Source organism: Elephantulus edwardii, unplaced genomic scaffold (genome assembly GCF_000299155.1).
Source record: "Elephantulus edwardii isolate Elephantulus edwardi_28Jun2011 unplaced genomic scaffold, EleEdw1.0 scaffold00096, whole genome shotgun sequence".
Classification (NCBI taxonomy): Eukaryota; Metazoa; Chordata; class Mammalia; order Macroscelidea; family Macroscelididae; genus Elephantulus; species Elephantulus edwardii.
This window is the reverse complement of record NW_006399846.1, coordinates 5,014,166-5,027,370: the sequence shown is the minus strand read 5'-3', so window position 1 is coordinate 5,027,370 and position 13,205 is coordinate 5,014,166. Positions and strand designations below refer to the sequence as shown.

The following is a 13,205-nucleotide window of genomic DNA, read 5'->3' as shown; positions in this document are numbered from 1 at the left end:
GCATTCCCACCCTGCCAGGGAGGATGCGTTTTCTGGCATTTTTTTTTTCTTTTCTCCTGTGTTCACTGAGCATTTAATTTTTGATCAACCTATCACCAATCTTTTTGAGAGTTCTTCCCCAAAGTTGCCTGAGGAAGAACAAATCCTTGAAATTAGGATTTTCATCAAATTGCTTAGTTCATCTGTTGATAGCTTTGATCAAGATTTGCCAACCCAGTTGCTACCCCAGTCCAGGAAGAAAAAGGCTTTGTGCAATGAGGACGCTGTCTCACACCTCAGAAGCAGTGAACTCACTAAGTCATTGCTTGGTTGGTGCTAAAATGGACAAGGAGGGAGGGAGGGTAAAGAGAAATATGGGAAAAAAACCAATCCCTTCTCTCCTCTTAAAGAAAATGTTTTAGTTGATCTATTAAGGACTCTTATTGTAGGATTAGGGAAGGCCTTGAAATTCCATTATTCAGCCCTCAAAGGTTGGCTCTCAGAGACTCTCTTGGGAGAAAAAGAAGTAGCTAATTCCACAAATCACCCCATCTTATCCTTCTTGGGAGTGTAAAAGGTCCTGACTGGTCTCCTACAAATGGTTTAGTTGGCTGAACAACTGGTTAAAAAGTAATCCTTCCAGGTTTCCCTAGCTCGACGTGGGGCTGGGGCGACACTTTTCCACCGCCATCCCACCGGCGTGTGAATTGCCCTTGGCGTCTCTGACCACTTGCAGAGGGTCATTGGCCAGCGCCATGCTGTCGTCTTCGGAACTGAGCAGCTCCTGGGAGCAGGAGGCTGGCGCCGGGGTCACACGGAGCCGGAGCTTGAACAGGTTCATAGGGTCGTCGGCGCTCCGGGTGTGGCGCCGGGGCCTGGGGGTGTTGAAGTGAATCAGGGGGATCTCGTTCCTTCGCGACAGGAACTGGGAGTAGGGCGGCGGGTTGACGCCGGGCAGGAAGGTCCGCTTGGCGCGGCCCAGGCTGAGCAGGAAGTGGTGCTGCGGCGACTGGTACACGTCGTAGCCATTCTCCAGCGTCCGCTGGCGGAACCTGCAGTTCTCGGGGCTGAAGTGATGCTGAAAAGGGCGGAAGGGACCCGGGTAAGGCGAGCCCGCACAGCTCCTAGCCCCCAGCCCCTTCCTGAAGCCTGAGACCCTTACTATGTGTCATCCTTTGCATAGATGCCGGCCTTGCCTATGCTAGTGCGGCAAAACGGCAGCGCCATTAAACCCCAACACCAAGACAGTTGACACGGAGTCGGTTCACCGTGGAACCGTGTGCTTTCCCCAGGGTTCTCGTTTCCAATGGCTGTGGCCACGCAGAAGTGGATCCCTAGGCCTTTAAGGCACCCCTAAGTGGACGTGGCAGGGAGCTCTGGCTGCAAGTGGTGGTTCGAATCCACCAGCTGCCCCACTGGAGTAAGGTAGACAGTCTCCTCCCGGATAAATTACAGCCTCTGAAAACCAGCCGGAGGGTCCACTAGGAGTCTGTTCTGACTCCAGGGCAATGAGCTTTTAAGAAGTGGATCTGAGGGAGCTCTGGTGGCCTACTGGCAAGAAGCTGCACTGCAATCTTAGAGGTACGCGGTTCGAATCCACCAGATGCTCTGCAGGAGAAGGAGGGGCAATCTCCTCCTGTACCAGTCAGATCTGATTTGACGGTACACCCCCCCAAAAAACAAACAAACAAACTAAAAAAGAAGTGGATCTGAATCTCCAATTTGTGAGTTAGTAGCTGAGACCCATTTGCCTTAATCAGGGCCTCGGCAGCTCTTTTAGATGAAAGAGAAGCGGTGCTTCTCACACGGAGGTTGCTCAGGAGCAGAGTTCAAAAGAGACAAGGGCTTTCTCCCAACATCATTAGACAATGCCTTGTGCTAGACAGAGCATGGTGTGATTGAGAGCGAGCTCTGGCGGCTTGGTGGGTAAAAGTAAGGAGTTGTGTTGCCAACCCAAAGACAGGTGATTCAAATTCACCAGCTGCTCCGTGGAAGAAAGATGGTCAGGCTCCTCCTATGTGATTTAGAGCCTCTGAAGACCCGCTAGAGGGTCAGCTATGAGATGGTTCTGACTCAACAGCAATTAGGGCGGAAGGGTAAGTTACTGAACTTAATCCTCAGACTCTCTGAAGTAGGTATGTGACAGATGAAACCTATTAAGATGTTTCTGTATTTGTTCAACAGATATTTATTGAGGGTCTTTTCTGAACAAGACACAGAAGTGAGCAAAACAAAATGGCCTTGTGGTCATGTGATTTCTAATAGGTATGTCGGGTGGTGGTGAGCAGCTCCTGAGATAAGCAGTTCCGACAATTTTACTATCTCAGAACCCTTTGGAATATCACCAGGGAAGTGTTCCTTAAAACCATCAAGAAAGATCATAAGGGCAGTATTTGCCTAGGGAGAAAACTCAGAAGGTAGAAAGATATAGGCTAGAAGGTGAATGGAAATCAGAATCAGAGGAAATGCAAAGAGGGCTGTTAAAATGTGGGGAGTGTATGTAATTAAGGTAAAAACCCAGAATCTGTGTGAATGATCGTCAAACCAGTGTTTCTGTAAATTTTTAACTCAAAACACAATCAAAAGTCTAAAATAATTCTTTGGAATATGTCTACAACTTTAGTTTGGGAAATTTGTTTCTTACACATTTGAATGACCAGTTAATCACACTTGGGTCAGAGATAATTTGAGATCTTTAAACTGGTAGGGGTCTCCCCAGTCATATCTCACTGCATGTTTTGTAGGTGAGGAGCTCAAAGTTGAAAGAAATGAGAGTCACACTTCTCTCAATGAAATTAAGAGAAGGTCACAGAAACGGAATCAAGAAGCTGGCTGTGGCTTCTATCTCTTGTCATATACTCAAAAACATTAATTTTCTGACTTTCAAATAAAGAATGTTGCCACATGCTAAGAGGTATGGAAATTGTAGAAGCTACCTTTTGTCTGATTCAGCCATAGTCTGATTACTAGCTATGCATCTGCGACCTGGACAATGAATAAGGATGACAGAAAAATAATAGACACCTTTGAGCTGTGGTGTTAGAGAAGAGCACTGAACATCCCATGGACAGCAAAGAGAATGAACAGATATGTCTTGGAGATGGTGCAGCCAGAGTGCTCTTTAGAGGCAAGAATGATGAGGCTTCGTCTCACATACTTTGGACATGTTGCTATGAGGTGCTTTTCGATGTTGGGAAGGGTGGAGTGTTGGTGAAGGAGAAGAAGACCCTCAACCACGTGGATTGATACAGTCAGTGACTGCTGCAATGGGCTCTTGTGTGTTAGGATGTGTGAGGATGGTGCAGGACAGAACAGGGTTCAGATCTTTTGAACAAAAGATAGGGTAGTTTTGACAAGCACTGTGGCAATGGGACAATTAAAACAGACTTTCAAGGGGAAAAGAAAAGAGAGGAGGGGGTAGAAAAAATAGTGCAACAATGAATGGAAATCCAAAATCTCTGTAAATGTTCATTAAAATTAATAAAATAAAAAAAGATGGGTGATCATAAAGGATAGAAGGAAAACTATGAAATGCTTGAAGAACTCAACATCTATGCTGTTAAGTATAGTAATAAAATAGTGTTTTAGATTAAAAAAAAGAAATAAATAATGTAAAAAAAAAAGGGTAGCTTTGAGTCATGGTTGACTTGATGACACCTAACAACAATCACAACCTTGGCTATGACAAAGAGATCACTGGTGGTAATGATATCTGTGAGATTACTGTTAGTTTTCTGTGGGGATTTTACATCTAGGTATCTGTATTGCAGAGCTTCCAGGAGTTACTATGTAGGATGATATAAGAAATTAAGAGCATGGAAACTAGAACCAAAAGTTTGAAAGTTCAGCTGTATAAGCTCGAGCATTGGATATTGTAGACTGAAGTACTGGTTGACTACAGATGACTGGAGTACAGTGCACATTGAATCTTTAAGCGATAAATGTAAAAATCTCAGAGCAAGTCAGTGTTTGTTTTCAAATGGTCACTGGCACAAGAAAAGACTCACCGATCCAAAAATGTTGCCTTTGAAATCCATGCAGAGGTATCTTCTACTCATCACCCCTGTTATCACCACAAAGCCAGCATCCTCTGATTTGATCATCAGGGCGCCTATGGAGAAAGCAGACATGTCAAACCCTTATTATTAATTCACCCCTTCAAGCCCTTTTTGAAATCCATTATCATGAAATCTTCATGGGTTGATTTTAAGAGCCATCATGACTGCACAAGCAGTCATAGCCAGTGGTGTCACTACAGCTAGTGTCACCCAGTGCAGTAGCTAGTGGTGTTGCACCTCTCCACCCCTGTACTATGGTACGGGCTTCCCATACCATGGTGCAGTCAGTCCCAGTGTTGTAACAGCACTCTTCCCATTTCTTCCCTGTGATTCTCATGTCCATTCACCTTATACCCTTCTTGCTGTCTTCTGAGTTTTCTCCCTAGGCAAATACTGCCATTTTGATCTTGTTTGAGTGCCTCCCTGATAATATTCCAAAGGATTTTGATATAGTAAAATTGTTAGAAGCAGGAGTGGCATCCACTTCCTAAACAATAAGCACCTGGAAACTTTATGAACTTTGATAAATGAGGATAGTTCTAGAGGGGCTTCAGGCTTTTGTTCATAGGGTCACTGTGACTCTGCTTGACTTGAAGACAATCAACAACAACCAAGATACTGTCCTTTCTTTTGTTGTGATTTGACAGAAAGTTTACAAAACAAATATGTGTTCTATTCAACCATTTTACATGGGGTTTTGTTTTATGATATTAATTATGCAGGCTTCATCATACCACATTCTTCCCACTCCAAAATATCTTTCCCGGACTCAGTTTGTGTGGTCAGATGCTCCACCCATATACTTCAGAAGTAGTCCATGTTTCTGCCATCAGCGATTTTTTGAGCACCCACTAAAAGTCAAGCATTGGATTAGAATTGACCTTCCTCTCCTTTTTCTGTTTCTTGAAATCCGTTAGCCTGGAAGGCTTTGGTGGCCTCGTCTGTAGGGAGCTGTGCTAGTGGTTCAAGTCTCCCAGTGACTCTGAGGGAGAAAGATAGTTTCTTCCCGTGTGATTTAGAGCCTTGGACACCCAGTGGAGGGTCAGTTATGACTTGGTTCCAACTCGATAGGAATGAAGGAGTGAGTGCCGCGAGGGCTCTTTCACACCACCCAGGAACAGAAGTTATTGTTACATTTTAAGTGTAACACCCCATCATGAGGCTTGCATTTTTAACAAGTATCGATCAATAACTCTTCAAATAACTAAAGACTAGTCCCCTGTTTTATGGTGATAGTACAGTTAAGTCATGTATGATGTGATTTGAGTGATAATGATAATTTGGTAATTGTCTGCCCCATGTACTGTTCAGCAACCTGAGATTTTCTGTTAAAATAATTTAAGTCATTGAGGATCATCAGAAGCCCCGCATTAATAACAACTGCCATTTGCCTACTGCAGAATTTCTGAGTGCTCCCCCCCCTTTTCCTACTTATAAGCCCTGGAAATTAAGCAAAGCAGGAATTCTAAATCCCTCCTCTACAAACATTTTTTGAGAGCTTTAAATACCTCCTAAGGTCTGTGCCTTAATAAGTGGCAGCACCTGATGTGAAGCCCAAGGCTGCTTCTCTACCCTGGGTAGGCTCAGGGTAAATGCCTCTCAGGAGAGTATGATTAGATATAAGCTTAGAGCCTTTAGGGACTGATGTTGGAATGATTTGGGACATAGGGAATGAAAGTGGAGTGAACCAAAAAAGAAAAAGGAATCAGGCTAAAGGGGGGAAAAGACTGAATGCTAGCCATAGGATAAGGGGTCCTGTTGTCCTCCAAGTTATTTACTACCTGAATAGGACAGAAGCTTCTAGGAATCATGGGGAGTTAGGGGAGGTGCATGGGGGATTGTGGGAGGGGCATTTCATTTGCTCCAAAATGATGTCTGCCTATGTGTCTCAAATGTATGGCTAATTTTGTGGTAAGGCCTGAGGGAACATATTGGAAATAGTTTCTGTCCTGATAAGTTTATCAGTCTAATTGTTGGGGAGGGCGTAGTGCGGAAGGAGGAAATTATACTCAGTAACTGTGTTTTGAGTGGTTGTTCTATAGATGTGTTCTATATATGTAACTTTTCAAAACAACTTACATAGCTAGTATTATTGATTGTGGATCGTAGAGTTGGCACTGACTCATAGCTGACTCTCCAGCGGGTTTTCAGAGGCAGGTTAATCACACAGGAGATTGCCCATGTTTCTCCCTCTGTGAGCTGGTGAGTTAGAACCATGTGCCTTTGGGTTGGAAGCACACTAAGTCGCCAGAGCGCCCATTGTTATTGGTAATAGCAGTAATGTAACTCAGACTATAAGGAAACTACGGTGGGATTCCAACAATGACGCTGACATCCTCTTCCCATTCTCTATAGTGGACCTCTAACAGAAATCATATGAGAGGACAAAATCAAGTGCCAAAATAAATACTGCAGGTCCTAGGGGAGCTCCAAGTCATGGTGGCCCTGAGTGGGTCCAGGAAGGGGCACTGATCCAACAATCAGGAGATTTGGATTCTGCTCCTAGTTCTGTAGTTTACTCACAATATAACATAGCCAGTTCATTTCCTCAGTCTATTTCCTTAGCTGTAAAATGAGAAAAATAATGTAGCTGTCCTGCCTTCTACATCATGTCACTCAGAAATAAAATGGGATAATGGCTGGGGAGTGACATGTAAACTCTTGAACAAATGGAAGGCATGACAATATTATGTGCTCACCTACTGTTGGTGACACAGCCATCCCCAGGAAGTCATTCTGCCTGCATGCTTGGGGTCAGGGTGAGCTTTGCGTGTGGCACACCTATACCTAGTTTCCTAAGAAAACAATCTGAGAGGAGCTGGGAGAAGCTACTGTGCAGGGTGCCCAGATTCCTGTATCAAAGTGACACAAACAGATCTGAAAGGTAGAAAATCTAAGACGTAGAAAGTCCATGGTTTCCATGGATTCAAGGGAAGTCTGGTAGGAAAAACGAACAAGTCACTGTAGCTGAACCACTGCCTGTTACATGGAGCAGACTCAGTTAATTTCCTTCCTTGACAGAAGGTATCTTTATGCATGTGCCTTGGAAAAAGCATGAAATTTGAGATCAAGTTGTCCTCCAGGTAATTTATTTACCTCTTTGATCTTGAACCAGATGTGAGTTATTTAAACCTGTTTTATTGTCTGAAGAATGGAACAATAGAAATACTGATCTGATCTGGACATTTTGAGGCTATAAGAAGGTCATTTTCATACACTAGTTACTTTCTAAAGGCTAATTTTGTTACTGTAAGCACCTAATTTCAGTCTTGGCTAAAAATTTAGAAAATTATTTGCTCCATTCTCTTCTCAAAGGCCGTAAATGATAAATGTCAAGTGCTTTGAGCCCCTCAAAGGAAAAAAAAATATATTAGGAAGGCTTCAAGGGCCTGAGGCTAATTGAGCTTCAAATGAGCTTCTCTTTATTCAGTGAGAGAGTTGGAGGAAGTAAAAATATTAGAATCTAGGAAGTGATGGTAACCAGGGCTAATAAGCATCTCTTTTCTTCTGTTTTCACAAAGAGAATAATGGGATGTGAAAGGGTGGGCTTATTTATACTGAGGATCCCTGCTGCCAGCGTTTGTGAACTTTGGGAGGGTTATATAATCTTGAATGCAGATATTTTCATTTTTGTAAAAAAACCATGAATCTCTTGAGATGGACACTGAACTTAATTTCCTAAAGCTGCATAATCAGATGAATTAGATCTCACTGGAAGTATAGAATTAATTAGGAGAAAGAAACACAAAAACCCACCTTGGTAACCCTTCCATCAATAGAAACCTTGACATATATTGATGAGGTGCTCACTGGAGTCCTGTGGGGATGACTCTGGGGGATATTTGAGAGCAAAGTTTACAGCTGAGACTGCTCACGACATAGACAGCACTCTGCACACTGTTCATGGCCACCATAGTTGGCTTGGCATGTTTTCACTAGATTCTGGAAAAGGAGAGTCTGTTTCTGAGGTGTTTCTTCTGGCAAAGAGATTCCATGATTCTAGGGAAGTTTCCATCTTTGGGAATAAAAATTAATTTTAATAATCTACTTTCCATAATTCTAAATCACTGAGTCTTGCAGTGGAAGTAAGGATGACCCTCCATGAAGGGAGACAGGAAACTGGTGGCATCGTCTATAGAAAGTTGTGCGGCTAGCTCGAAGACTGCTCTTCTCTGATGGTTCAAATCTACCAGCATCTCCTTGGGGGATTGTTGGACAATCTCCTGTGCAATTTACAGCCTTGGGCACCAGTTGGAGGGCCACCTTTGAGTTGTTTCCAATTGGATAACAAGTATAGTGAGTTTTGAGGTGGGTCTGGTTGCAAGAGAAAAAGAAACACATTGCTATGGGTCAATTCTGACTCGTTGTGACCTTGTAAGACATTATAGGCCTTCTCTTGTGGCCTAGTGGCAAGCTGCACTGCAATCCCAAAGGCACATCGTTTGAATCCACCAGCTGCTCTGCAGAAGATGGACAGTTCCTCCTATGCAATTACCTGCCTCTGAAAATCTGCCAGAGTGTCAGCTATGGGTCAAGTCTGACACAATGGTGCACAACAACAATGCCTTAAATCTTTATGGAAGCAGACCACCTCATATTTCTCCCAAGGAATGGCTAGAGGATTCAAGTCACTGACCTTTAGGTTGGCAGATCAATGCCTTGAGCAAATGGCCATCAGAGCTCCAGCCTTTGCCATCTCATTGGTTCTTACTCCATTAGGTTTCCAAGGGTGCCTGTCTTTTCCCCCTGAGGGGAGTGCCTGGTGGACTTGGACAGATGACCTTTTTGTTAGCAGTCAGATATGTTACATAATATGCCACCAGTACGTGTTATACATATTATCAACAAAACAACTCATTACCATTGCGTTGGAACCAAGTCATAGCTGACTCTCCAGCAGGTTATTAGAGGCTTTAAATTGCATGGGAGGAGATCGCCCATCTTTCTCCCTTGGAGCAGCTGGTGTATTAGAACAACATACTTTTGGGTTGGCATTGCAACTCCTTAATCACTAGGCACCAGAGCTCCTATACACATTATACTGTTGTTAGGCTCCACTGAGTCGAGTTGAACTCATAGCAACCCAGTGAACGACAGATCTGTACCTTTTCCTATTTTGCACTGTCTTCACCATCTCTGATATGATTGTTACAGTCTTTATAGGTTCTATTAAATATAAAAATAAAATGAGCAGCACTTTGGATTTACCATTGCATTCAAATTTATTTCCAGCTTTTGAGTAGACTCAAACTTTGGCTTCTAAAACTCCTGATTCGTACTATTTCTTAAGCTCTGGAACCAATTTGGTATTTGAAGTGACCTTTTCTCCCCTACCCCATCTCTTGTTGCCACCTATTGTACATTTGTAGAGGTTTGAACTATTTGTTTTTGGTGCATATATCTTTCTACCAGGTCTAAGGATTCTTTATTCCTCGCATCATGAACCCCTTACATATAACAAGGTAATAGTAAAAATATTGACTAGTTTATCCCAACTATGAAGGGTAAATCATAATGTCTATAAGCAGTTTTAGTTAGTTAAGCAGAAACTATGAGTAGTCTTTCATCCTTAGTTTGATCTCTATTGATTTAGTTTGCACTTTTCTGTGTTCTTAATTTTTACATATTCTTCTTAAGTAGGAAAGCTGTATTTTTAATATCAACTCCCCCTTACACACACACACACACATACAGACACACTCTCTCTCTCCAAAAACTCAAGTCTCTTACCATGGAGCCAGTTCTGCCTCCTGATGATTCTATAAACCAAAATGAAACCCACTGACCCACTGCTATGGACTTGATTCTAATTCACTGACACAGTAGGACAAAGTAGAACTGCCTGTGAGGTTCCTAAGGCTGTCAATACTTACAGAAGCACATCGTCTCACTTGTTTCTTGTGAAGTGGCTGATAACCACTGGCCTTTTAGTTAGCAACTGAAATCTTAACTACCAGAACTCTTGCCAACCATATATAGGTGTATACAATGGGCTCTCACTCAAAATGGAGCTTAAGTGAATGACTACTAGGGCTTGTGAACCAGCTCTTCATAAACACAGTCTTCAAAAGGAGTCTTTGAGTGATGTAAAGAGTTAAGTGCCTGGCTGATCGCCAAATGTTAGAGGCTCCTGTCTACCTGGAAGGTCCCTGAAAGAAAGTCCTGGCTGTATACCTTGGAAGAAGTCGGCCACTGAAAGCCAGCTCCTGGGAGGACTGTTTTACTCTGGTGTGCCTGGGGTTACCAGGAGCCACAATCGACTCGATGACAACTGGTGGTCTTTGAAAAGATTCTGGCTATAGACAATAGTAATGAACTCCCAGCTAGCTTAACTTAATACCGCTTTGGATACTTTTCAGCTTTACAGAGAAGAATCACCAACTCCTACCAGACTGGGCATGTCTGAAGCACCCGGTTAAAGCTGTTTTATCGATGGATGAGTGTCTGGACAGACAGATACATGGATGGATTCTCAAGGGATCATCTGTTCCAGGTTCTTCAAAATACCATACCTAAATAATCTCTCCTCAACACCTTTTTATTTTTTAAGATATTAAAGATAAGGCCATAATATTAGACTTGGCAAAAGCCCGAGGTAGTCTATTCTTTGGTTTATCACAGGACTGTCTTTTATAACTTTTCTAATTCAGGCTGGTGAGCTGTCATGAGCTCAGGACAGGTGGCTGTTGTTCTGTCCAGCTTCTTTCCTCCCAGTCTCCTTACCTTTCTCTGCACATTTTGGCTGCTAGGGCAGAGGGGAAAAAAAATGGGCTCCTAAGGTAGGAAGAGGGATTTAGTCAGGACAGAAGCTGTGTTAGGATAAACCAGTGAACAGAATTAGAGAGTTGGGAGAACCTTGTCCCTTGGTTAAGGGACACTCACTAAATAAGTGATAACTAAATAACTCACTAAATAAGTGAGTTCTGGTCAAGATGCTTGGAAGCTGGATAAGCCTCTGGATTAGCCCAGGACATCCCCAAGCCCCTTGCAGGTGGATGGACAGAAGAGCGTCCCTTCTTCCCAGGCTGAAGCCCCTACTCACTGTAGATGGTCTGATGGGGTGTGCCATCCACATGGCCATCCTTGTGGATCTGCAGGTGGAAGCTGTTCCTGGCGGTGGCTGTGTACAGGTGGGTGAGGCCACCCCAGCTGGAGCTGAGCAGCGGAGAGGCGTTGGGGTAGGCTCTGACACTGCCCATGCCACACACACTGCACAGGGCGCAGACCCACAGCCTGAGGCGGGCCCCCAACATCGCGGCTCTCTGGATGGCAGGTCCGAGTTTGAAACTTGACCCCCAGTCTTTTTCCCTCCTCCTCTTCCTTGTGGGTATCTGGAGTGAGGATTTGAGGCTTGATTCCCTCCTTTTCCCCCTCAGACTTTTAAAGGGTAGCAGTATGACCTCAAACAGGAAAAACTCCACTGTCCACATCCTCTGTTGTAATCAGCCCATTTGAAGAGAGTGTTGGGACCTCAGGGAATCACAGGAGGCACTTGAGTTTCACACACATGCACACGCACACGCCTCTCAATTTCAAGCCAACCCTCCAAAAAGTGTGTGTGTGGGCAAAAGTTATCTGTAACTCTGGGTTGTCTGCTGACCTAGCCCACTTCCACCAGGAAATGTGAAGGCAGCCAGCGGTTCTGAAGAAAAGAAAAAAAAAATCCAGCTTCAGTCATGCAGTCAATGGACTCCTGTGCAATTAATCTCCCATCAAGTCTACTCATTTCTCCCTCCTCACCCCTCTCCATCTTCTCAATTCCCACCAGCAGGTGCACGTCCAGTGCCTTCTTTGGATGCAACACTGAGAAGGTATTCTGAGAACCTAAACCAGTTGCTGGGGAGTCAGTTCTGACTCCATCTACATGTCAGAATAGAACTGATTTTTTGATGTACGTTGTCAAGTCTGTCTTCTGAAGTGCCACTTACGCTGCTAACCTTTTAGTTAGCAGCTGACCATAGTCAGTGCTCGCTTCTTTCTGTGAGCCCAGGTGTCTTGATGAATGTAGGAGGAATACACAACACCAGTAAGAAAATGGTATTCCCTGAAACCCCACTTCAGGAAACATACGATTGCTGGGGGCAGGGAGACAAAACCCAAGCTTGTCATCTTGTGACTATTTAAAAATGGGAAGGGAAAACAGGCTGTATGGTCTCCAGTGCTTTATAAAATGACAAGGAGAGGGGAATCAGAGCTCAGGAAGGGTCCTGGGCCTGCAGGAGAGGGTGTCCCACAGTCAGTGTCCACGGGTGGGAGCCTGCCCCTGTGACTGGACACTGTCTCAACAAGGCTATGTGATCTCTGGGAAACTATAGGTTCATGTTGGGAACTAGTCCCAGCACATCCAGTCCAGTGGGAAGGAAGCCAGAACTTGTACATACCACCAGTGACCATATGGTTTTCCCCCTCCTTTCTTTTACATTTAAAAATCTTGATGACAACTTTGATTTTTGTACCCGTGCCACCAAAACCCATCTATACAAAAATACTGCTGCTCCTCCTCTTTCCCATTTCTGAGTACGTGCGAGGATCCCTACTTCATGGAGCTCACAGCCCAATGGGTGAGGCAGATAAATATCACTTGCTTACATCTGTCCAGTCAATCTGGACTCTAATTTCGAAGACTGGAAATTGCAACTGGCGGAGACTATCCATGCTTCTGCCTTAGAGTTGCTGGTGGCTTAGAACTGCTAGAGACATGTGGCATTTGGAGTCTCAGCACAGTTTGCTACAGATTATGTCTAGGTAACCACCATAAAATACAGTACAACAGCAACCATACCAAACCCTATTGCCATCAGGAGGATTCAAGCAGCTCTATAAGATGGAATAGATCCGCCCTGGGGAGCACTGAGGTGGCCTAGAGGTAAGAAAGAGCACTGCAATCCCGAAGGCAGTATGAATCCACCAGCTGCTCTGTGGGAGAAGGATGGATAATCTCCTCCTGTGCGACTATCAGCTAGCCTCTGAAAACCTGCTGGAGGGTCAGCTATGAGTTGGTATTATCCTGATGGTACAACAAGAAGAAGGACATGGGGTGCCCAAGGCTATAATCTGGATGGAAGCAGACTGCTACATCTTCCCCTTATGGGGTAACTATGGGGTTCAAATCACCTGCCTTTTGGCTAGCAGCTGAAAGATTCACCCACTGAATGGTTTACCCACTAC

The 13,205-nt window shown here is 44.1% G+C and overlaps 1 protein-coding gene across 1 annotated transcript; it reads right to left on the bottom strand.

Moving 5' to 3' along the window:
- Positions 1–628: 628 nt before the first annotated feature.
- Positions 629–11,326, bottom strand: FGF23 (fibroblast growth factor 23). The gene is made up of 3 exons (XM_006891368.1): positions 11,080–11,326; positions 3,987–4,090; positions 629–1,057 (listed from the first exon to the last, which is right to left on the bottom strand). Exons 1-3 carry the CDS (start codon positions 11,288–11,290, stop codon positions 629–631), a joined length of 744 nt encoding a protein of 247 aa, XP_006891430.1. The 5' UTR covers positions 11,291–11,326.
- Positions 11,327–13,205: the final 1,879 nt, after the last annotated feature.

Bases quoted from the DNA above. Each gene is read 5' to 3' on its own strand.
- FGF23 (XM_006891368.1), bottom strand. From the start codon at position 11,290: ATGTTGGGGGCCCGCCTCAGGCTGTGGGTCTGCGCCCTGTGCAGTGTG. The intron at 4,091-11,079 runs GTGAGTAGGGGC...CTTTCTCCATAG, and splicing joins ACCCCATCAGACCATCTACA to GCGCCCTGATGATCAAATCA. The intron at 1,058-3,986 runs GTGAGTCTTTTC...CGCCCTTTTCAG, and splicing joins AAGGCAACATTTTTGGATCG to CATCACTTCAGCCCCGAGAA.